Source organism: Monodelphis domestica, chromosome 1 (genome assembly GCF_027887165.1).
Source record: "Monodelphis domestica isolate mMonDom1 chromosome 1, mMonDom1.pri, whole genome shotgun sequence".
Lineage (NCBI taxonomy): Eukaryota > Metazoa > Chordata > Mammalia > Didelphimorphia > Didelphidae > Monodelphis > Monodelphis domestica.
The window spans coordinates 332549530-332576036 of record NC_077227.1 but is presented as its reverse complement, the minus strand read 5'-3'; the positions used below and the strand labels follow the sequence as shown (position 1 = coordinate 332576036).

General features: G+C 37.4%; 2 protein-coding genes across 4 annotated transcripts in view; one reads left to right on the top strand and one right to left on the bottom strand.

Annotated features, from left to right (window-relative positions):
* C1H14orf132 (chromosome 1 C14orf132 homolog) overlaps positions 1-10376 on the top strand; it is a 94389-nt gene extending 84013 nt beyond the window's left edge. The window contains exon 2 of the mRNA XM_007474405.3: positions 715-10376. Within this exon, the coding sequence (XP_007474467.1) occupies positions 715-939 (225 nt within the window). The 3' untranslated portion in view covers positions 940-10376. The remainder of the gene's footprint in view (positions 1-714) is intronic.
* The window catches only part of CATSPER3 (cation channel sperm associated 3), an 84181-nt gene that overhangs the window by 37913 nt on the left and 19761 nt on the right, over positions 1-26507 (bottom strand). For 2 of the 3 annotated variants that reach the window (XM_007473626.3, XM_056811310.1), the window contains 2 exons: positions 20322-20504; positions 12341-12483 (listed from right to left, as the gene is read on the bottom strand). Coding sequence is in view for 1 of the 3 variants with exons in the window: in XM_056811310.1 (XP_056667288.1) it covers positions 12341-12346 (6 nt within the window). In the remaining 2 variants the exon portion in view is untranslated. The remainder of the gene's footprint in view (positions 1-12340; positions 12484-20321; positions 20505-26507) is intronic. The other variant, XM_007473625.3, reaches the window with a different exon arrangement.

The window sequence follows — 26507 nt, the reverse complement described above, 5'->3', positions numbered from 1 at the left end:
CCTGTGTTCAGGGGTAAATTGGTAGATCTTTAACAATCAACTCCTCAGAAATAATCTGCATTATTAACACTTTCTTCATTACTTTCTTAAGTCTAGACAATCAACAAAGCAAAAATCAAGATCTGAAATGTAATATTTATTCATTTCTGAGACTCAGGCTAAAATTTTAACAACTAACTCTCATGAATTGGCTTTCGTGCTCCACTGCAGGTGTTCGATCTAAATCTAAACCTCATTTTTTTTTTGCATAGTATTGAATGGCTGAAAAAATGCCCATTTTGTAAAGAAGTTCTCTTTAAGTTTTAACAAATGGATAATAAATAATATACAATCAATATTTTATAATATAGTAATGTTTGCTCTTTTTTATGACAATTAAGCAGCAGATAGTACAATATTAGCTGACTACTGTGCTTTAAGGTTTATGGAGCACTTCAGTTATGTAATTTGAGCCACTTAACAGCCTTGTGGGATGCGTATTGCATGCATTATTATCTTCATTTAATGGATAAAGATCCTGAGGCTGAGAGAATTTGAAGAACTTGCCCGTCATCAAACATCTGATAATTGCATGCCAGAGCTGGGTTTCAAACCCAAACCTCTGCAAGTCCAAAATATGTTCCAGTATCAGAAGCATTTTTAAGCATATAAAAGGAAAATGATTTTCTCAAAATGTTCAGGCTCTGCTTAACCCTTTCCCATTCTTCTCCACAGATTCCTGTTATGGGAGGGGCTTTTATGGATTCGTCCAATGAAGAGTTTAGTACAGAATACTCCTTGTTTAACTCATCGGCCAATGTCCACACAGTCACTTCTGGGCCAAATCAACTGGAAGAACCACCTCGTTCTTCCAATGATGTCATCTTATTATGGATTGCCATAATTGCCACCATTGGGAACATAGTGGTGGTAGGTGTTGTCTATGCCTTCACCTTCTGAGCAAAGCAGAGATTGAGCAGCTGGTGACCAGCCTGGGAATGCGTCCTGACCCTGCCAAGTGGAAGGAGTTGCTGGTGTGAACTCGTGTGCAGCAGAACCTTGCTGGCATGAACAGCCAGTAACTAACCGTGTGCTTTTTCACCTTGCCCTCATAGAATTAGGTCAGGCTGTGCCAAGATACTGGTCGCTCCATCATTTAGTTCTTAACAAAGTCTAGAAATGAAAATTGACAAATAGGCTCAGCCCTCAGTTTCTGCATCGTCTTTTCAAAGTCTGGTGGTAGAAATCTAAATAGAGCTAAAATGAGTATTATACTTTGAACATAGTTTGGCTTAGACACGTAACCACTATGCCTTCTTGAGGCTCAAGGTTCATTTGGAAAACTAGGAAAACAGATTAACTTGTACATTTTTCTTGCTTTTTTTTCCCTTCCAGTTGGATTTTCTGTTCTTTTTTTGTGAGAAGAGAAGGAAAAGTACTTGGGCAATGATATCTACTACCAAAAAACTAAGTTACGCAGTACTCAAAAACTGATATTTTTATCATAGAAAGAATGTTTTTTAATCTCCTTCTGGAAACTAGAGATGGTCATAACCAGATACTATGTTAGACGTGATTTAGTCCAAACCCTTCATTTTTTTCCAGAGTAGAAAAGTGAGGCTCATACAACTATTTATTGCCTAAAGTCACATAGTCAGTCAGAGAGCAGCAACCAGAACCTAGGTTTCTTTGTTACTCACCCACTGATATTTCCACAATGCTTATCTCAAAAATTACCAAGTTTTCTTTTTCATGAAAGGAGAAACAGTCTTTGATGAGGTAACTTGGGAATACTTTATATTATGCCACTTATATAAAGGGACAGTCCTGCCGGCTACATTTCAGAGTTTAAATATCTCATGAATATACTTGTGGATGCCTCATTTTATTCCCAACTTCCTTGTGGAATCATGCAATTCTTGGATGAAAGAGCAGGTCAAGAGGTGCTGAGGAGAGAATTTCTGCCACTGAGGTTCAAATTGGAGTCCACCTTTTCTTTCCATAGTCATGCTGCTTCCCTCAACAGCTTCAAGATAACAGCAATTCCACAGGAAATGGAAAATGAAAGGGAATGGAAGCCCCTTTCCAAGAACCTGTAATTCTTTTCCCTATTATTATAAGAGAGCCTGCTATAAGTATATTATATTGGTATTATTCATCATTAATAAAAGTTAAACACAATCTTTTCCACCTGGGGATAGAAATTGTTATCATAAAATGTTTCAATTTGCCCAGGCCATCATTCAGGAGAATGAGTGATTTTTAGGACAGAGAAAGGGAATCTAATTTTTTGAGTTGATACCATCAAGTGACTGATGCTGAGATACTATGGCAACAGAATTATCAGACAGACTTTCTGACTGTGGCTGCAGATTGACTCCAAAAGAGAATTGGTTATATCTCTTGCTTGCAGCTAGACATCCAGGACTGAATACAGTGGAAGCCTCTGAAAGTTTGCAAAGCATGGATCACGTCATCATATTCTAATCACCAGAAAATCATCATTGTGTGAAGAAAGAAGTTTGGTAGGCAAGCTGGGCCACTGGCTTTATACACCTATCACTGTGCAATGTTCTTTGAATTTGTGGTTTGCCACATTTTCTTATTTAAAAAAAAAATATTTCAGGACTGTCCACTCCTAAAAATGAAGACTTTCTTGACCACTGGAGCTTTGTTGCAAGGATCAATTAATTGATCAGCAAGCATTTATTTAAGGTCTACTGTATGTCAGCCACTGGGGATACAAAAACCAAGAAATTAAAATGAAACCGTCCCTGATTTCAAGGCTCCCTTTTGGACACTGCAGTCTCAGAGAAATATTTCAGGCTGGAAATGTCCAACAAAGATGTTTTCAAACTGTGGAAAATTCCTACAGGTTTTATAAATGTATGTCATTGGCTTGGTTTCCCATTCCCTATAATCATAAAATCTTACAGCTGGAAAGAGTTGAAGAGTCCATATAATGTAACCTCCACCTGAGACTTGAATCCCATTTAGAGCATCTCCAGCAAGTGGTCATTTATTAGACAGACAGAGCAGTCTGCTAAAATTCCACTGGGTCTGAATGTCTTTTGAAGTCCAAACTGGGTGGGAGGGAGGGGAAGCAAGTAACGAGGGAGAAAGAAAGAGAGAAGGAAGGAATGTGTAGCTCCTAACCATTGGAAGATAATTTGGCAATTCAACACTACTTCCTTAATTATGACTTTTTCCTGTCTCCTTGGTCTCTGCTAGGTATTGAGGACCCTTGAGATTTCAGGGAAGGATATCAATATAATTCAACTCCATATATTGTCCCACTATTTTCAAGTTTATATTTAATACTTTCTATTTCCTCAAGGAGACAGGAAAAATAAAGATAGGGTTTGTATAATGATAATAGTAATGATTGTATCTAGCATTTATATGAAATTTTAAAATTTGAAAAGAACTTTATTTGTTTTTTATTTGATCCTCACCAATTAATTCTGTGAGGTAGGTGCTATAATTATTATCAGTGACAAATTAATGAGAAAAGGAAGTTGGGGGTGGTTTTCAGCACATTTAACCAAAGAGAATTAAAGTTGGACTATTAGGAGTTGGATGGTTCCATTGGTTTAACCCATCACTTTTTGGAAAGGCTGATAAAGTGTGACCTGCTCCAGACAAAGCAAACACATTCCCTGCTCATATGGCCCTCTTTTTTTTAAAAAACCCTTACCTTCCATCTTGGAGTCAATACTATGTATTGGCTCCAAGGCAGAAGAGTGGTAGGGGCTAGGTAATGGGGGTCAAGTGACTTGTCCAAGGTCACACAACTGGGAAGGGTCTGAGGCCAGATTTGAACCCAGGACCTCCCATCTCTAGGCCTAGATCTGAATCCACCAAGCTACCCAGCTACCCCCTGGCCCTCCTTTTTTTAAAAGATCAAGCTTTAAATGATCAGCAGATTGACTTCAAAACCATTCAATCTTCAGTTTAGATAATTTAAAAAATAGTTTGTGAATCTTGGCCCAAGCTAGGACTAGATGCTATTAGCATCTAATAAACATTAACTACAAAGAGTAGAATAGGACAAATGAATGGAATTTCATAGGACCTTATTACTTAGAGCTAGAAAGCAACTTAGAAGTCATCTAATTCAACCTCATAATTTTGCAGGGGAGTAAGTAAAGTTGGGGGGAAATTAAATGGTTTGTTCAAATTTACACAAATAATAAGTAGAAACAGAATTTGAACTCAGATTCAATGATTCCAGAATAATAGTTCTTGAGTAGGCAGATTTAAATTCAATATGAAGCTGAACTTGCTAAATATCAGAGATATCCAACAACATTAGAGAATGCATTAGAATAGGTAAGCAGTTCCCTATCACTGAATATCTAGGTCAAATAGTTAGTGGATATACAAAAATAACAATGAAAATGAAAGTCTCTTTCCCCAAAAAGCTTACACTCTATTGGGAGGTTTTTAATATATATTCACAGAGAAGTAAGTGTGAAGTAATTGGAGGAAGGGTTCAGGAAAAAACCAGTAACAACTGGGAAAATTAGGAAAGATCTCACTAAAAGGTGGCACCTGAGCCAAGCCCTGAAGGGGGTAAGAAGTTCCAAGAAACAGATAAAGAGGGAGAACATTACAAACACCCTAAGCAAAAGTATGGAGATAATTCATGTTCAAATACCAAGAATATTATAGACGATATCCATGCACCAAGATTAGAAGAAGCCTTAGGTCATCATAGGCTTTCAGATTTTACCACAATATTCAAGATTATTTACAGGATCATAGATTTAGACCTGGAAGACACCTCAGAGACAAAGACATCCCCAATTCCTTTAGTTCTCAACTCTTGGGTCTTTCAGTCACTAGGACCTGTCCCCTCATTTTCTTCTCAATAATGGTAACTACCAGAGTTCACCATGGATCTTACTAAATCCTAAGAACTCATGGATGTACCTCTAGTCATTAGGCCACTTTTCTGATCCTCCCTATCTTGCCACCACTGGAATATATGGGATAAATTGCTCCATATTTCATAAAATTCCCTCATTAGACAATCCCATATACCATATAATCTTTGTTTCTAAAGCTACCCTTTCTCTCTTTCCAAAGAGATAACATACCATATATTCTCCATATCACATATATATGTAAATATGGTGCACAGATGGGTATATTTTTCTCTATGCTTTCAGGTGATTAATTCTAAAAAGTCACTGGCTATCTTAGAATCATAACAATATGTAATCTCTGAACTTGAAGGAACCCCAGACATCATCTAGTTTAGCTTTCTACTCTATTAGTCATTTCCAAAAAGCGATCATCTGACTTAAATAAGGAACTCCCAGTTTTTTGTGGCAGCTCATTCCACTTCTTCATTCATTAGCTCCAATTGTCAGGAAGTTTTTATTTATGTTGGTCTAAAGCTAACTCCCTGTCTGTTATAGATACAATTCACAGAGTAAGAACAAAGGAGTGCTATATTCTCACTACTAGATCCATCAAGCTGCACAATTGATCATGGACAGACCATTAATAGAGGAGGCAACAAAAATTGATTTGAACACAATCTCAAAATCTAGGGTACTTTTTTACCTTCTGAGTTCTCAAAATTCATGAAAAAGTGAATTGACAGTTTCTGGCAGTTAATACAATCATTATATTGATCCCTTTCTGCAATGTGTACTACCTGAATATTCATTCTAATTACCCTGTTTTGTTTTGTTTTGTTTTCAATTAAGAGCTTGCAAACAATTATCTTATAACCTCATTTTCTGGAGCTTTTTTGTGGATTTTAATTCTTCATCAGCACATTCATAGTAACAATGAGAAGGAGCCTCTTCTACCTTTGTCAACAAGCTGTCATCTTGATTCCTGTGCCCTCCTTTGTCTACATTTCTCAGCTTTGGAAACTGGAGTATTTTGCTTAGTACCTTTAGTCTAGAGCAGGAATTCTTAATTTTGTATCACAGACCCTTTTGACAGTCTGAAGAAGCCTATGGATCCTATTTCATAATAAAGTTTTTATTTTTTAAAATATTATAATTGAAGGAAATAGAAAATTTCAGTTAGAAGTTAATAAAAATGAAAATATAATTATTTGCCCTTTTTCCTGCACCGAGCCCCTGAAATCTGTCCAAGCTTGCCAGTCTAAGACCACCACCGTACTTCCCCTACTCCCCATACTTAAAGAATGTGCTCAGCTCTCCTGGGCAATGAAGGAAACCTCAAGAAATTACTGAGGTTAACGCCCTGCTTCCAGGCAGATGTTTATCTCTTCTTATCCAGGGACCCACAGAGAGCTCTGTTACCAATTAGCAGGATTGGCATCTGGCCACTTTCAAACTAAGTTTTAAATGGACTCCCTGGAAGGCAGCCAGACCACTTTAGTATAGTATTCCTCTGTAGAATGTCCATGACACAGCCCCCATGTACAGTAGCCTCTATGGACCAGCAGATTACAGACCTCCTCTTCGGTAGTGTGACTCATACAACAAGAATCCTGAAAGATGCAAAAGTACTGCTTGTACTGATGTTTCTGAACCTGATAATAAAATATAACCTCCAGGAAGCCTTCAGCCAAAGTAGCCATTTTAATGTCAACTTCTCAAAAATCTCATTCTCCAAGAAAGTAACGTGGAAGAATCTTCCTCTGAACTTAGAAATGTACATACATACTACATATATATATACATATATACATGTGTAAGCACATATGTGTGAGCGTGTATGTAAAGTTCAGACAAAATTAAGTAGATGGAAGAGAATCATGAAATCAGACATAGTTCCTACCAGGAGGAAATTATAGTGAAAATGGGCAAGATAAGACATATACACATGAAAATATAAGCAATATGAACCACAACACAAGAGGTGTCATTAGACAGAATAGCTCATCTTTTCAACCTGCTTTCCTAAAAAAGTTTTTTTTTCCAATCACTCCTCATCTATAACATGAAGACAAGTCTGGTGTCTCCTCTGGTTCTAAACTTATGATCCTATGACATGAATGGGTGTTATAGACAATAAGAATCTTAGGTTCTTATTAAGGGCATTGTATTCAATCTCATCAAAATGACACTTTATAGAATAATTCGATAAATAACTCATCTTGATAGTAAAAGAAGTTTACCAGTCATATATCAAGAAGGAGGCACAATAGGTAACTAGACAGATTGGATGTTGAATTGGCATCCTCAAAATATTAAAAGAGGAAAGCATTTAAAACTTTGGGCAGATACTTAATGCAGAACTTACAGGAAGACATGAAGGAGCACAGGATGAGAAAGTACAAATGAGTGGCAGTTTGCACTAGCAAAAGGAGTATCCACACAGAGGAGATCCTAGATCCACTGAAATATGGTTGAAATATATGCTTTATGGTTATAAATCACTTTATCTCCATTAGCTCTACTGGTTGTCCCAGTAAGCCTGGGGAGCAAATAGGGCAAGGATTACCATCCCTTTTTTACAGATAAGGAAATCAAGACTTAAGAAGATTGAATGAAAAAAAAAAAAAGAAGATTGAATGACTTACTCCAGGTAATGAAGCTTGAGGAACAGAATAGGAGTGTAAATCTAGGTCTTTTCCATTATAGGGTCCCTCAAATCCTTTAATTTTTGTAATTATCCTGCTATTTTTTAGTGAAAGACTTGATCATCTAAGCTGATCATTAAAAATCCAGGTCATGAATCTGTAACAAACAATGACACAGTTGCCTCTTCTCTCAAATGTCTTTGAACTATGGCTTAATGAGGGCAATCCTAAACGAGTTTAATTCTGAAAAGACATATTAAAATCAATCTTTAAAGTACTCTGACAGATAACATGAAAATCTATGATGAGCTACATTTTTTTGCTATAACCATTAGATGTATAATTTTAACATCATATTGAATTGTACATAGTTGTATAAGTTCTAATAGAATGTGGATTTCTATGTCATTGAGTCTAGCCTACATTTATTTTTAAAAACTTAATTTTTTACTAAATGCAGTACGAAAGGTGCTGTGACCCAAACTTCAAACATACATATGTTATCAATTCTTGTTCTCTAATATACTTTGTCACTACTTTTTTCTATATACTACTTGACACAAGAGAAAAGTCATATAAAATGGTGGTTCTTATGATATTGCAGCCCATGACTTTCAAAGAGAATTTTTAGTTCACCTCACTCCCTCCTACAAACAGTTGGGGAAAGAATCTCTTCAGTGCTGGGATTATATTTTAAAAAGCCATATAAAATGAGGAAAGGGTCTTATAATTATAGAACATGAAATGGTAGAAATGTGAAGCAATATTAGAGGTCAGAGAACTAAAAAATGTTAAAGCTTAGAAGATATTTGAAACAAAGAAAAGAACATTAAATAGATTTGGAAAAAAAAAAACTTTTGAGATCATCTTAATGAATTCCTTTGCTTTAAAGATGAGGAAACCAAGTCAGAGGGATCAGAAGTAATTTTTCCCAGAGTCATTTGTCTTCTCTACGAATCTCGCCAAATGTGTTTATGTGACATTGGGCCAAACTGTTGATTCAATCAGTTCAATGGGGGTAAAATCCATCTGACTTATGAATTTTGTACCATATTGACCCTTTGAGTGGACAGAAGCAAATCTCTTCAAAGGAGATCCTATTAGCAAGGTCCCCCCAAAAATGAATAGACATTCATGTATCACATACAGGTATCATGTATGTACCCCAAAGTTTCTAAAACTGCTTAACAAACCATTTATCAAGCCCATAAAAAGGCCTCGGTAGCAGAGGTAATATTTTCTTTATTAGCAGGCTATCTCACTAACCTGTCAATGACTTTCTGATGAACTACTACATATAGTGTATACTATGGATTCTTTTTTATTTAATTTGGAAATTTTTATTTAATTAATTAATTTAGAATATTTTTTCCATGGTTACAAGATTCATGTTCTTTACTTTCTCTCCCCCAACCCCTCCCATAGCCAACATGCAATTCCACTGGGTTTTACTTGTGTCCTTGATCAGAACCTATTTCCATATTATTGATATTTGCACTAGGGTGATCCTTTAGAGTCTACGTCCCGAATCATATCCCCATCGACCCATGTGATCAAGCAGTTGTTTTTCTTCTGGGTTTCTACTCCTACAGTTCTTCCTCTGAATGTGGATAGCGTTCTTTCTTGTAAGTCCCTCATGCTATGGATTCTAAAAAGTACCTAAGACACAGTGCCCATGACTCAAGATAGTATAACTTAATTGGGATGACAAGATTCATAATGAACATCAAAATATAGTTGTGGATTCAAAGCAGTGAGAAGACCTAACAAGTAGTAAAATAATAAATGCTATCAGATTTCTGAATTGGGAAAGATCACTGTGGATCAGGGAAACTTCAGAGGAGTTGATAGTTGAGCTGAGCCTTAAAAGAATGGGTAGGATTTCTATAGGAAGAGATGGTTATTAGCTAGGGGAGAAGGATGACAGTTGGGAAACGTTAGAAGTGTGGGGAACAGTCAATGGGAAGAAGAAAGGGATAAAGTACTAATGACCTTAACAGAAAAAGTTGACTAATGCATTGCAGTCTACACCTGGAAGCAGATTAGTGGCTAGAGCTTGTTTCAGCTCCAGTTGTCCTGTCCATGACCCTCCATGAATTTTTCTCTTTTTTATAAATATGCAGCTAAGTGTCCTAGATTGAAGCCTCAATCAGGAAGACTTGGGTTTGGGTTCTTCCTCTGACACTTAATCTGTGACCTCAAGCCAGTCATTTAACTTCTCTCCATGTCTATAGGCATGTCTTTAAGACTATAAACCACAGAAGGCATTAATTGGCATTAATAGAGGGAATTTACTCTTTGGGAACTACCTAGACCTCTGAGATTCCATGTTTAGACAAATTAAAATAAAATAATTCATTGCTATTCCTTTTCCAAGGCCCTCACCTTTTTGTGGCTATAAATGGGTCAAGTTGATATCAGAACAGGCTGACATTCTCCTGGAACTATGCCTGTAACAAACAGTGCTGGAAATATGAATGATACATACAGAGAACATTGGGATTTGGTATTTCCCTGGAAGTTTTACTAGTTTATTGAATGAAAAGATATTTTAACATCTTTTTTTGAATGTCCTTTCCTACTTGCATAACTGGGGAATTTCCTAACAATGTTAATACTGTCTCTCTTTTCTTGTCTTTTTAACATTGTTAAAAAATACTGATTAAAGTAAGATTTAAATGTGCTTTTACGGATCACATTCACAAAGCTAAAAGGCTGTTTTTTATGTAGATATTTTTGTTTAGTTGGCTTTGTATGGACTGTTTACTATTATCCAGTTATTGTCATATTATAGCAAATATTTTCTCCATAAATACTTGGTACTAGTTTGTCTGTAGATACAGAGCTTTCAATAAAGAACATGGTCAATTAATAAAGAAAACTATGGAGTGTCTGTAACCATCACACATGAAGCTAGATCTATAGGGTTGTACATTTTGTAACAATTAAGCACTGCTCAAAGAATTCAACCATCCTGATTTCTTCATTAGTGAATACAACAATTATAGAATAACCACATTTATCCAGATCACTTGGGAATAAGCAGTCCAGATATTCAGATGAGCCAGAGGTTCAACAATTTGGGAAAATATTTCTTGAATACATAATTGAGAAGACCCTGTGCTCAGCAAAAGAAATACAGAGAAGAAAAAGACCTGGTCCCTATCATGAAGAAACACAATGCAGTAGCAGAGATAAGACAGAGATACACATAATGTGACCAGAAAGAGCATAATATGCCATGAAAATGCTAGAAAGACTTTCTGTAGAAGGTATCATGGGACCAGGCCCCTGTGATATTGAAGGCAGACTTTAGAAGACGGGAAGTATTTCAGTTCAAAGAGGAGTGATGGTAGAAGTGGAAGGTATCCCAGGCACAGAATAGTTCAGGGATAAGTGAATCTGGCTAGAGACAAGCTAGGTGAAGAGGAGGAATGGGAAATGTGATTGATTAGTTAGAGTGGCTTCATATGTGAAGGGCCCTGAACTCTAGACAAAAGAGTTTGGATTTTTTTTTCCCATAGTTAAGGGAAATCCATTGTAGATCTTTTATTGGGAGAATGAGATGGCCAGATTTATGTATTAGAGTGATTAATTGGGGAATGAAATGTAAGTTAAAGGAGAGAAATGGAGATGAACAATGGGATGATATTAAAAGAGTTCAAATTAAAAGAAATGAATATCTGAACTAGGTTGGTACTAGTGGGGACAGAAAGTTAGGGAGAAATATGAGAAACAAAGAGGATGTAGGATGAACAATATTTGACAAACAATCAGGAGTGAGGGAGAAGGAAGAGACCTGATTATAGAAGGACTGTGGGTTAAATTAAGTTGCAATGAGGACTGGTGGAGATTTCTCCACAGAAGTGCTGGAACCTATCAAAGTATAGATTTGAACAGATTACTAAAAGACCAATATGACCCAGAATTGTTTCTGTTGATCTACTCACAGGCCAGGCAAGCCATATTGAGGAACAGGCATATTTTGAGTAAGATGGATAGGGGCGGGGGACCTAATCATTCCAAGAAATATTGGGGTAGTTAATCTGCTTCTTATTCACCAAAACCAGGAACTAGCTCAGTTTAAAAGGCCTATTTGCACTATCTACCTCCATGGAGGGCATTTTGTACCCTTTTTAGAGTTATATAAATATCAATTATTATTATTATAAATTTCAGGGTCACATATCAATCACTCAGTCAATTAACATCCAAGTTTAGTGGGTTGCCCAGCCACCATCATTCCTCAGAGCTTTAAAGTGAAAAGAAATATCAAATGGTTAGTTGGAGTGGAAATTGAAAAGGGCCTTTTATACAGTCACTTAAAGATATCACATTGTGAGTTCTTGAACAAGCATATGCTTCACTCTAAATTCTAATAGAATTTAAGGTACTTACTCTTTCCAATCATAGAGACAGATTTTGATCCAAAGATTTTATAATTACTTTTCTACTGAGAAGTTTAACACATGCTATTACAATTTTGGCTATGTGAATAACATGGTTCTGGAGGGAAAAACACACATTGTATGGCTGGGTTGTTATAGTATGTAAAACAATGGGAATCAGTATATTAAACCAAATTCAACTTCTTAGGTTCAAACATAAATAGGCATTGAAGTAGAACATCTCAGAGAAAGAAAGGATCTCTGAAGTACTTAGTCAAACCCATATCTGAACCAGAACTCCCTCTTCAACTAGTGATTATCTTCAGAGATTCCAAGAAGAATTATTAGTTAAAACAGGATACTATAAGACAGAACTCTTCCTTCCCCCAGCAGTTTCCAAGTGAACTCCTCCCTGATCCTCTCCATCACCAGTAGTGCTTTCTTGAGATTTCCTCACCTCCATTCATAGAGCCTTGTGTTCCAGAGTCACATTCTGCTTCCAACTGAATTTTGTTTTTAAAAGTTAGCTTGTGGACACATTTCATGCTGCTGATACCCAGATGGCCCAGTTGCTAATTATTTGGCCTCCACATTGAAAACCTTTAGGGGATGAAAAAAATATATTAGCTCTCCAGGCAACCCATTCCACTCCTGGGGTATAACAGGAGTGATAGAGTAGATATGCCTTGGGGACTGCACAACCAGTGAATTTTGGTCAGTCTTCCAGCATGCTTATGCCTAGAGACTGTGCCAAAGATGATCAGTGAATGAGCCAGGAGATGCTGCCCAATCTGTGGATTATAAGGAGGACAAACAGCTTCCTTCTTCATTTTGAGGTATCCTTCTTTGTTATAGGCAATTCTAACTCTTGCTTGGACTTTTAGCAGGATGAGAAGGATTTTTCTCAAGACATCAAAGGGTCACCAAAAGGCCAGAGGCAACCCTTCCTGCAAAAAGGTTCCAGATTAGAATTTAGAAGTCTAGATATCCTGACAAGCCAATTTGTGCTTGAGCTTTCTTATTAAACCTATCAGATGTGACATTCTCCTGATAATTCTTATCTTTTCTTCTGACAAGTTGTATAAATCACCTCTTCATGGGCAAAAAGCACTGGGAAGCACAAGCTCAAGGAACTCCCTATCTCTTATATTAATAAGGTAGCCTCCAGGTTAGAAACTTCAGTCAAAACAGGAACACATATCTTATCCTAGAAGGGATAGGAAGCACTGAAGCTTAAGAATTGTCAGTGTTTCTTAGAAGTTGAAGAGATGATGGATGAAAAGAACAAATCATCTGAGTCATTTTTACATACCTGAGAAGGTGTTTTCTGTACCTAAAATTTAAAACAGGATCCAGCACCAGGAGGCACTTCCTTTCTCAGAGGAAAAGGTGAGAATGATCTGGAATCAATTGTGTTGTTAAAAGTGTCATACAGGAGTTGTCCATCAATTGGGGAATGGCTGAACAAGTTGTGGTATATGATTGTAATGGAATATTATTGTGCTATAAGAAATAACGAATTGAGTGATTTTGGAAAAACCTAGAAAGATTTACATGGACTGACACAAAGTGAAGTGAGCAGAAACAAAAGAGCATTATACATAGTAACAGCTATAATTTTTATGAATAACTATGAATGACCTAGTTATGCTGAACTTTATAGTAATCCAATACAATTCCATAGGCTCATGATGAAAAATGTCATGTGCTTTCAGAGAAAGATGGAATCTGAATGCAAACAAAAGCATATTATATTTCATTTATTTCTTCTCTTTTTTTTTCTTCTAGACCTCTTTCACAAAATGACTAATATAGAAAAATTGTCTAAATCCATATAAAATTTCTTGCCATCTTAGGTTGTCGGGGAATTGGGAGGGGGAAAGGTAGGGTGGGAAGGAGAGAATTTGAAACTCAAAAAAATTTAGTAATTAAAAAATGTGCATGTAAAAGTGTCATTCAATGATCCCTAAGTTCAGCATTAGAAAAAAACTGAGACACAAATAGGCAATTTTGAGCAAATCCCTTCAATTCTATTAGCCTGATTTTTCTCATCTTTGAAATGAGAATAAAAAACACTTCTACAACCCAACATATAAGGTTATTATGCAGAAAGCATTTTATGATCTGGGAAGCCTTACACCAAAGGGTATTGTTCTGATAACATTATCTGTCATTATACATCAGGCTCTGATTTTTACAAAGCTAACTTTAGTGTAATAACCATAACAATGAAAGATTTCAGTATTTCATACCTATAAAAAGTAGGCATGACTACAAAATTGAGAGCAAAGGGTTATCCATTTTCCAAAAAATTGAAGTTTATGCTTTGTAGTATAATGAAAGGACTGGTCAATAAAGCCAATAATAAGATTGCTCAGTCTTTGAAGCATGTGCTGACATTCCTTGTCTGGTTCCTGTCCAATATGTAGAAGTCATAGTTTGACCGTGATGACCCATGATTAGTGTAATGTAATAATTTAAAATCTTCTGGTTGGCTTTGGAGCTAGAAAGATTGATGGCTTATAAGTTACTAAGCTGGAAATGAATGTGTATACAAAAGTTTCCAGTGAATAGTCTCCCACCCTTTTCCCTGGTAGCTTTCATTTGAGGAAGAGTTCTAGGTGACTTGCAGAAAGGAATTGGAGGAGGAAAAGTGGATCACCACCTGATATCAGCTGCTAATATGTGTACTTGAATTCATTCATAAAGCCTCCATATTTCTTTTGTGTTTATTCTTCTGTGATCTTAGCCAAATCAAGAATTATTGGGGAGGGGTGTAGAGGAGATCCCCAGTAATTGGCAAAAATCCATCAAAACCACCAGAAAATTCTCCCACCAGAAAAGATATATATATGCAGAAAAGACCAGTGAGGAGTTAATGCAGCAGGTAGATTGACTGCTTGATCTAGACCAGAAGTGGATTGACCCACCAGCTAAGACATCACATTCTGTTAAGAGTCTGTCTCACCCTAATATGTTCTTGGTGGGTACTACTAAAAATAAGAAAAGGAATCTTGGACCCAAGAATTATAAAGTACCCCTTGGTCCCATGAGTTCACTAATGTGTCTCATTACTTCTGTATCTTGAGTCAGAGTCCACTTTCCCCAAGGATCTTTTGTATATACAAGGGGAAGGTGTGCCCCTCTCCCAAGTCTGGGGGCGATTATCTTATAACTCATTACTATACCTTCTCAGTAAAGATTCTCTTATAAAAACTGACTGATGTCATTTAGTATATTGACATCAGGAAGCACACTGGATAGGGACTGTGAATAATAGTACTAGAAACTTTTATATCTCAGGGTAACCCTAAAGAGGAAAGTAGTCATGGGACTCTGGAGGAACTCATTTATAAATGAAGTTTGAGTGGGGAGAATAAGCCCAGAGAAGATGCTACAATAGATTTAAATCTTTATACATCTTATTTATTTATTTTTTAAGCCCTCACCTTCCATTTTAGAATCAAACTGTGTATTGGTTCCAAGGCAGAAGAGTGGTAAGGGCTAGGCAATGGAGGTTAAGTGACTTGCCTAGGATCACACAGCTGGGAAGTATCTGAGATCAAATTTGAACCCAGAACCTCCCATCTCCAGGTCTGGCTCTCAATCCACTGAGCCACCCAGCTGCCCCAGTTTACACATTTCAAATGAAAACCATGTGGGTTTGAGTCTCAGCTCTGACAATCACTAGTCATATGACCCTTCTGGGAGCTTTAGTTTCTTCATCAGTAAAATGAAGATAAGGTTGGAATAGCCCACCCCTCAGCAGCATTGTCATTACAATTAATAATAATAATAATAATTAATAATAAATGTTGCAGAGATGTGGAAATGGATGTGGTTGTCATTGTTTTTATTCAACCAGCCTGCCTTCAGGAGACCTCTGAGAATTCTTGGATGAACTATGTGATAGAGAGAAAGACTGAAGAAAATTGGGCCATATTCCCTGCTTCTCTCTCTGGACCCTTCAGGCCATTTTCCTTTCATTATGCCTCCATCCTCATCATCACCACCACCACCACCACCACTACCAATATTATGACTGAATTACAAGATGATGTCATTTTATGCACTTGAATAATAGTTACAGAATATGAAATATTAAATAATAGTATCTGTAAGAAATTAATCATCCTAATATTTTGCATATTAATTCACTTGAATAAGATAATGAGAAAAACAAAAATACTGATATTTCCATACCAAAGACATGAGGCAGTGTGGTATAACGGATAAAGAGCTGGCCTTGAAACTGGAGAGATTTAGATTCAATCTCAACAATGACAGAAACTGGCTGTGTGACCCTGGGCAAGTCACTTAACCCCTCGATGCTCTAGGTAATTCTCTAAGACTAAGTTGCAGAGAAGGTGCTGACCTGCATTGGTAGAGAGAGTTTTTCATCAGTAAATTCCCTATATCAGTGAACTCATGAGTCCAAGATCTATCCATATTTCATATCAAATACTTAAAACCTCTAAGTTATCCAAAGTGAAAAGTTCTCCAACTGTAAGGAAAATCAAAAGCATGCAAGAACAGGAAGAAGCACATACCATCTCCATCTTTGCTGCCTGGAGTTAGTTGAATTGTGGGTTCTTTCTACAAGTCTACAGAGGATGAACTAATCTCAATCAGGGTGAATAATGAATCTTTTGAAGTTGTCACATATATCCTAGCTCATACTATTTGCAATCATCATAATATACAATGTGATCATTGGTTCCAGCCCAATTTGAGATTTGAATTCAAAGAGGATGGCCACTTCTGGGGTGGAAGAGAACCTATTTTTTTGCAGAATCAAGAGCTAACTATATATCCTACTGCCCTTTTCAACCTCAAAAAAAACAACAACAACAACAATTATTTTGTCTGTCTGCAAAGTAAAAGAATAATAACAGTTTTTGGTGACTTACTCCTAAATTCTTTTTATCTGAACTACATCAGAAAGATGGGAAGAACTGTCACAATAATAAAAATCATAGAAGCTCATCTTTATGGTCTGTATTATGGTTTATAAAGTGCCTTGGGAAGAGAGAGCCTATTGATCTTGTTGTCTTGGGGTAAGGAGGGAGGATGGGGAGCTGCTTATTTATTTATGTGACATGTAGTCATTTTGTCTCAAACACTCTGACCAATGCCTAAAGCAGGCTACATCTGCCCTAATTGCTCTGAATTACCCCTTCTTGATCTCTGAAGAGTTGCAAAAAAGAGCATTGTTTGTTCCACAGTTAATATTTATCAGGGATCCTCTGCTTCCTGGTGTCTGGAATCACATATTACATTATCCCTCCATTAAGCAAAGGGGCAATTATTCTTTTGTGAAGCGGTTTGCTGACATCAGATACTCTGCATCTCACCCTGTGCTCACTGGAGAATTATTTTGTAGGCCAACATTCTCCTTTAGGCCCATCCTGGCTCCACCATGCACATTTCCTAGGAATTCATTCAAAGATTTCGAAATAGGTCTTGGTGTTTTGAGAATAGCAGAGGTGGAATCACTGTGGAATCGAGAGAGTATTAGCCTTAGGGGGAAAAGACCTTGGTCTGAGGCCAAGTTCTGCTGTTTGCTGTATGTGTTACCATACATGCTATCTTTAAACCTTAGTCTCCTCTCCTCAAGTGTCATTCAGGATTATGAAAGGATTAAAGACCATGTCTTATCCGGATCAACTAAAGTAAGTTGTGATATTTAACCTGAAGAATGGAACTTTAGAACACGTCTATAAATATCTGAAGAGGGATTAGCCTCGTTCTTCTTGGTCCCAAAGGGCAATGCTAATGTCAATAAATAGAAGTTACAGGGAAGAAGCTTTTTATACCATGAAAAAAGAAAAAATTCCCAAAAGTTTCAGCTATCCAAAAATGGAAAGGTCTGCCTCAAGAGGTAATGAGTTTTCCATCTCTAGAACTCTTCAAATGGAGATTGTTTGACCATGTATTGGGGATATTATAGCTCCTGACTATCTGACCCTATGCTGGTCACTGGACCTTTTCTAGGTGTATCAAAAGTCAGTGGTGTCAAACTCAGATAGAAACAGGGCCACTAAACCATAGATAGAGATCCCTGTGACCACATATTGACATAGACGAGCATTACCTATATTCTACTGCACTGTTAATTATTTTGTTAAATATTTTCACTCACATGTAAGTGGAGTTATGGCCATTACAGCCCCACATGTTTGGCATTTCTCCTCTAGGCAAGTCTACAAAAATGAGGTGCAGAGAAAATCCTGACTTGCACTGGGACAGGAAATTTCCTTTCCGGGGAGTTTCCTATTACAATGACGTCACAGGGTCAGTCCCTATCAAATCGATCATACTCTTCTTTACCTAGATCATCGTGGATGAACACTAGGCTTCTGAGGCCTCCTCTATACTTACCACTATAAGGAATCATTCAGAAAAGAAGGATTCATGTTCAAATCAATTCCCAAATCCTACCTCCCATTCACATGCTAGTTTGGGTCATAATTGTTTGGGAATGGGAAAGTTTATTCTAAGAGTTGGCTATACATAAAACAAAGACAAAAGTTTTTAACAATTTCATTTGACAAAAGCACAAAATAAAAACAATAATAGCTCCAATAATAATAACTATCTCTGTGGGATTACAAATCATTTTATTTAATCTTCACAATAATTCTGAAATTGAGATAGGCAAGGGAAATGAGGAAATCAAGAATAAGTAAACAAATCAGATCCAAGAATTTAACAGCCTTGCCCAGGTCCTATAGTTAATAAAATGGTAAAAAGAACAGACCAAACCTCATCTTTCTTTCTGGCTTTCTTATATGGATTATTAAAAGAAGTCATATTTCTTTGTAGCAAAACATTGCTTATGTTCCAAGTACAGATCAAACTGAAGCTAATGTACTAAGCATCAGACATTAAAATTAACAAATACATAAACTAGTATTTATATATCTATGAGGAAAGATCCTCATTCGTTAAATATAAATAGGTCCCAGGACATGGATTGGATTATGGCTAAAAATGAAAATGCTGACCAAGTTTGACAGGACATACTTCCCTGCAAAATTAATTCAATGCAACAAACATTAAGCCCCTCTTTTGTGGGGGGAAATGCTCTGAGCACTAAATATCAAAAAGTAAATGTAAGGCAGGCCTTCTCTTAAGGAATACCAGCCACTGGGGGGAATACAAATGATAGATACAAGGGAGACTGAGGTTAGTTGTAAAAAAGTCCAGATAATATGTACTTGGAAATGTGTAAAAATAAAGACCGGTTTCAGCTGGAGAAGTAAGGGAGATGGATATGGGAAGACTTGCTAGAGGTGGTGGCATTTGAGAGCTGGGCCTTCCAAGAAAAACTTCAACAGATGGAGACTTTGTGAGATGAAGGGATCTCCTTTGGAATCCACTATAGATATAGAAAATGGCATAAGTAAATGTGTTGAGATGGGAGAGGGAAAAATGAACATCATAGATTGAGAATAGTATAGCTTGGCTGAATCAGTGTTATCTGAAAAAGAGTAATATGAGTAAAGCTGTTTGGAGTCAGACTGTGAAGAGCCTTAAATGAAATCATGGAGTCGGTGATATAACATGCACACACACACACACACACACACACACACACACACACACACACACAGACCCCCCAGAGTTTGCAAGACAGGTCTTCAAACATAAAGTTGTCCCAGATTTAATGAGGATGAAGCAGTGAATAGAGTGCTGCACCTGGAGTCAGGAAGATCTAAATTCCATTCTGGCCTCAGACACTTACTAGGTGTGTGACCCTGGGCAAGGCACTTAACCTTGTTCCTCATCTGTAAAATAAGCTGGAGAGGAAAATGACAAATTATTCCAATATCTTTGTCAAGAGGAATCTAAATGGGGTTACAAAAGAGTTGGGCACATACAAAAAGAGTCAAGACAAAAAAATTCCACTAATATAAGCAACCAATGATGTTTACTTTTAATAAAACAAAACTAATTCAGAAAAGAAAGTCATATGATGAAATGGCAAAGTAGGAAAAGTAGAAAAAAAAGTTGGGAGTTCACTGTCCTGCAGATACAGATAGCATTAATGAGAAGAAGGGACACATGCATGGCACATGCACTGAGAAGCACACATGTAGAGAACATGTAACAAAGCATATGTATAGAGGAGACTTTTCACACTTCTGCTACTTTAGAGGGTCTGAGGCCTGCTCCCACCTGCCACTAGATTCATAATTTCTTTCTGGATTCTGCTCTGATAGAGTTGTCTCAGCTCCCAAATGCCTCTCCACAGGACTTGTATGCCTTTTGGGATGCTACTTGGCTTTCATCTCCACTGTCTCTAGTTTCTGGCTCAGCTGAAATTGTCAGCTATTTTTGCCTCAGGAAAGAACAGGTGCTACCATGTTCTTTTAGCATAAATAAAGTCTACAGGATTTTTCCTAGTTCTTTTGAAAAAGAAAGAAAATACTGACCTTAGGAGGACATGCAAAAAAGCCTCCCTAGTGTTGTTCCCTCAGAATCTTGACTCTTGAGGCCTTTTTTGATCAGGAGATTCCCTGCTCCAGGTGCCAAGCCACCTTTATGCTCCCAGGTAGCTGATTCCCTTTAGCTTAGTCTTTGCTTTGGGCTTCTCTTCCTGGAGAGTTGTTTGAGTCCTACCAGAAAAATAACAAAAGTAACAGCAAGAATTTACATGGCATCAACTATATTCCAGGCACTGTGCTAAGCATTTTAGAAATATTCCCATTTGATACTCACAATAACCCTGTGATGACACTTTTTATTCCCATTGTACACTTGAGAAAACAGAAGCAAACAGAAGGTGAGTTACCCAAGACCATACAGCTAATAATTTTCTAAGATTGGGAACTCAGGTCTCCCTGATTCCAGGTCAAGCACTGTATTCAATGAGCCACTCAACTGCCTCAGAGTTGCTATGAGAGACCTCAGCCTAGTTTATGTTGTAATTTCAATATATTTCCCAAATTTTCTTCTCTGAAAACTTTGCTGTAATGTTCATTTATTCATTGATTGCCCAACAGTTCTGATGATCATAGTTCTATAGTTTTCTAATCTTATGGCTCTACTGTTCTCCCACATAGATAGATAGATAGATAGATAGATAGATAGATAGATAGATAGATAGATAGATAGATAGATAGATAGATAGATGGATGGATGGATGGATAGACAGAGAGATATTTATAGATAGAGAGAGATACATAGATAGATGGATAGTAGATGGATAGATAGATGGATAGTAGGTGGATAGATAGATAGATAGATACACAAAAAGAAAAATATTTATATAGAGATTAGAGAAATAGATACATAGACATATATAGATGGATAGAGAGATAGATGGATGGATAGATAGATAAATAGATATTGATATACAGACAGACAGATAGATAGATGAACAGATAGATAGATAGATGAACAGATGGATGGATGGATGGATGGATGGCTAGACAAAGAGATATTTATAGATAGAGATACATAGATAGATGGATAGATAGATGGATAGTAGATAGATAGATAGATAGATAGATTGATTGATCAATGGATAGACATAGAGATACATAGATAGATATTGAGAGATAGAGATACTATGAATTTCAAAACTACTCCACCTTATTCAGACCATTCTTTAGAAGATTGGATTTAGCTATTTCCTGATCAATAACAATAGAGATACTTGGAATAACAGAATCAGGTCTTGGAAACTACATTCTCCACCCTACTCAGTGTAACAAGATTAGGAAGGGCTGCAGCAAACTCAAGATTTAATTATTTGAGAATAAGGCCTTCAACAGACATGTGCAAAAAAAGGACAGACCTCTGAGTGGTCCTAGGTCAAGCTAGAGCCACCATTGGCATATGTGAGACGCAGGAAGTGAGGTAGAGAACAGCCTCTGGAGTTCTCGGGACTTCCTGTGATGAGGGCTAGAGTTCAGTTCAAGGCTGGTGCCTGGGGTTGGAGGAGCCCCACAGACTGCTTTCCTTCAGATTGGTCACTTGAGTGATAAGGATTGATCCCTTTCCCTGCCTTGGCTATCCAAGGCCTTAACGCCCGCTTTGGTTCAGCCTGAGCCAGAGTGGGTCTGAGTTAAACTTCTTTCCCTCTCTCCCTTTTCCTTCTCTCTCTCTCTCTCTCTCTCTCTCTCTCTCTCTCTCTCTCTCTCTCTCTCTCTCTCTCTCTCTCTCTCTCACTTTCTTCCTCCTGTTGTAATTAAAACACCATAAACTTCCGGGTAATCATGGCTGCAATCTAGACGCGGCACGCTTCCTCTCCCCAGCACCGAACGAAATAGACTACATCAAAGGAGCATAAAATCACCTTTGGAGGAACAGAAGGACTCCCCAGTACCCCACAGAGGCAAAGGTAAGTGGGGCTTGAACATTTCCACACTAAAATAAGAAGGAAAAGCTTGCACAGAAAAGTGAACTGAGCCGCCCTTCCCCCACCCCACCTCCCCCACTAAACCAGAGTGAGCTACCTGAGCGCTCACCGGGACAGCGAGTGAGTGGGGAGCATCTCTGTCTGGGGGGGCACTCCAGGGTCCTTGGGATCTGGGGACTGCCAGGAAAAAACGTCTCAGGGCCCTTTCACTGGAGAAGCCAGCGGACCTGGACTTGGGGCGGGCTGCGCTGAACAACACGCGCTGATTATCTGGGCGGAGCTGAATACCTGGGCTCAGAGGCTGGGAAGAACTAGTCTGAAGCAACCTAAATTCACAGAAAAACCGCTCTTATAACCCAGACCCCAGACCAAAAAGGAAAGGGAAATAAAACCACCAAAGGGATGGCTCACATGGCCCAAAATCAAGCCTCCAGGAAGAAAGGGAAAAAAGTGACTATTGAAAACTTTTATGGTGGAAGTACCCAAGGAAAAGAGGAGAATGAGGAGGAAATCCAAAAAAATTCAGAACACGCCTCCCAAAATGGAAACTATCAACAAGCTCTGGAAGATCTCAAACTGGAACTTATCCAAAAGATGGAAACCTTCTGGAAAGAAAAATGGGAGAAAGAGATCAGCTGTCTGACAGATAAGACTGCTCAATTGGAAAAAGAACTCGAAGCATCCAATAGAAGGGCAGACAAGGCTGAAAAGCAAATCCAGTCCCTAATGACCAGAATTAAGCACCTCGAAGAAAGTGAGATGATAAAACAGCAAGAATCAATAAAGCAAACCCAAACAATTAATGAATTGGAAGAAAACAGAAAATATCTCACTGAGAAGGTCACGGACCTGGAGAACAGAGGAAGACGAGAAAATCTCCGTATCATCGGTCTCCCAGAAAAACCAGAGGTAAACAACAAATTGGATATTATTCTAGAGGAGATTATAAAAGAAAATTGCCCCCACGTTCTGGAGCAAGGGGGCAAAATAGAAATAGAAAGGGTTCATAGAACACCCTCTATACTAAATCCCCAAAAGGCAACCCCTAGGAATGTAATTGCCAAATTCAAGAGCTTCCAAGAAAAGGAGAAAAACCTACAAGAAGCCAAGAAGAAGAGCTTCAGATATAAGGGGGCTCCCATAAGGATCACACACGACTTAGCGGCTAATACACTAAGAGACCGCAAAGCATGGAACACGATATTTAGAAAGGCAAGAGAGCTGGGTCTCCAACCAAGAATCAACTACCCAGCAAAACTGACTATATACTTCCAGGGGAAAGTATGGGCATTCAACAAAATAGAAGATTTCCAAGCATTTGCTAAGAAAAGATCAGAGCTCTGTGGAAAGTTCGATATCGAAGCACAGAAAGCAAGAGAAACATGAAAAGGTAAATATGAAAGAAAGGGAAAAGGAGATAAATCTTATCTTTCTCTTTAAGTCAAACTCTCTTCTATAAGGACTACATTTACATCTAATTATATATATTAATATGTGGGGAAAATGTTTTGTGTAACTCTTATAAATTGTATCATCATAAGAGTAGTTAGAAGAAACATGCATAGGGAAAGATTGGGGAATTAAGAAGATTTGGGGAAAGTTGGGGCAAAAAAAGGAAAAGGGAGGGGGGAACCGTGATAATACTAAGATTAACTTCAAGAAATAGGGGGGGAATCAATAGAATAAACTTTCCCATATAAAGATACACATGGGAAGGGGAGGGGAAGAACTCTCATATGAGAAGGAGAGGAAGAGAGTGTGAAGTGGAATTACTTAAACCTTACTCTCAGTGAAATCAAATCTGAGAGGGAAGAACATCTAGATCCAGTGGGATCCTGAATTCTATCTTATCCATTAGGGCAAGAAAGAAAGGAAAATTAAGGAGGGGGAGGGGGGAGGGAGTACAAAAAGGGAGGGAAGGAGAGGGGGGAGGGGAAGGGAGCATAAAAAGGGAGGGGCTAGAAAGGGAAGCATCTCAAGGGAGGGGACTAGGGGGACTGACCTAAAGTAAATCACTGGTTCAAAAGGAGAAAGCTAAAGAAGAAAGGTCAGAACTAGGGGAAGACATCAAAATGCCAGCGAATCCACAAATAACAATCATAACTTTGAACGTGAATGGGATGAACTCACCCATAAAACGCAGACAAATAGCAGATTGGATTAGAACACAAAACCCTACCATATGTTGTCTTCAAGAAACACATATGAGACGGGTTGACACTCACAAGGTTAGAATTAAAGGTTGGAGTAAGACCTTTTGGGCCTCAACCGATAGAAAGAAGGCAGGAGTTGCAATCATGATATCTGACAAAGCCAAAGTACAAATAGACCTGATCAAAACGGACAGGGAAGGTAAATATATTCTGCTAAAAGGAAATATAGACAATGAGGAAATATCACTAATCAACATGTATGCACCAAATGGTATAGCATCCAAATTTTTAATACAGAAACTAGGAGAATTGAAGGAGGAATTAGACAGTAAAACCATATTAGTGGGAGACTTGAACCAACCACTATCAAATTTAGATAAATCAAATCAAAAAATAAATAAGAAAGAGGTAAAAGAGGTGAATGAAATCTTAGAAAAATTAGAATTAATAGACATATGGAGAAAAATAAACAGGGACAAAAAAGAATACACCTTCTTTTCAGCACCACATGGCACATTCACAAAAATAGATCATACACTAGGTCATAGAAACATGGCACTTAAATGCAGAAAAGCAGAAATATTAACTGCAGCCTTTTCAGATCACAAGGCAATTAAAATATTGATCGGCAAGGGTACATGGAGACCCAAATCAAAAATTAATTGGAAATTAAATAACATGATACTCCAAAATCGGATAGTTAGAGAAGAAATCATAGAAACAATTAACAATTTCGTTGAAGAAAATGACAACGGCGAAACATCCTTTCAAACCTTATGGGATGCAGCCAAGGCAGTACTTAGAGGAAAATTCATATCCCTGAGTGCATATATTAACAAATTAGGGAGGACAGAGACCAAGGAATTGGAAATGCAAATAAAAAAACTTGAGAATGAACAAATTAAAAACCCCCAGAAGAAAACCATACTAGAGATCCTAAAAATTAAGGGAGAAATTAATAAAATAGAAAGTGACAGAACTATTGAGCTAATAAACAAGACTAGAAGCTGGTACTTTGAAAAAACAGACAAAATAGACAAAGTACTGGTTAATTTAATTAAAAAAAGGAAAGAAGAAAGGCAAATTAATAGCATCAAGGATGAAAAGGGGGATCTCACCTCAAATGAAGAGGAAATTAAGGCAATCATTAAAAACTACTTTGCCCAACTATATGGCAATAAATATACCAACCTAGGTGATATGGATGAATATTTACAAAAATATAAATTGCCTAGACTAACAGAAGAAGAAATAGTTTTCTTAAATAATCCCATATCAGAAATTGAAATCCATCAAGCCATCAAAGAACTGCCTAAGAAAAAATCCCCAGGGCCTGATGGATTCACCAGTGAATTCTATCAAACATTCAGAGAACAGTTAACCCCAATATTATACAAACTATTTGACATAATAAGCAAAGAGGGAGTCCTACCAAACTCCTTTTATGACACAAGCATGGTACTAATTCCAAAGCCAGGCAGGCCAAAAACAGAGAAAGAAAACTATAGGCCAATCTCCCTAATGAATATAGATGCAAAAATCTTAAATAGGATACTAGCAAAAAGACTCCAGCAAGTGATTAGAAGGGTCATCCACCATGATCAAGTAGGATTCATACCAGGGATGCAGGGCTGGTTCAACATTAGGAAAACTATCCACATAATTGACCACATCAATAAGCAAACCAACAAGAATCACATGATTATCTCAATAGATGCAGAAAAAGCCTTTGATAAAATACAACACCCATTCCTACTAAAAACACTAGAAAGCATAGGAATAGAAGGGTCATTCCTAAAAATAATAAACAGTATATATCTAAAACCATCAGCTAATATCATCTGCAATGGGGATAAACTAAATCCATTCCCATTAAGATCAGGAGTGAAACAAGGATGCCCATTATCACCTCTATTATTTGACATTGTATTAGAAACACTAGCAGTAGCAATTAGAGAAGAAAAAGAAATTGAAGGCATCAAAATAGGCAAGGAGGAGACCAAATTATCACTCTTTGCAGATGACATGATGGTCTACTTAAAGAATCCTAGAGACTCAACCAAAAAGCTAATTGAAATAATCAACAACTTTAGCAAAGTTGC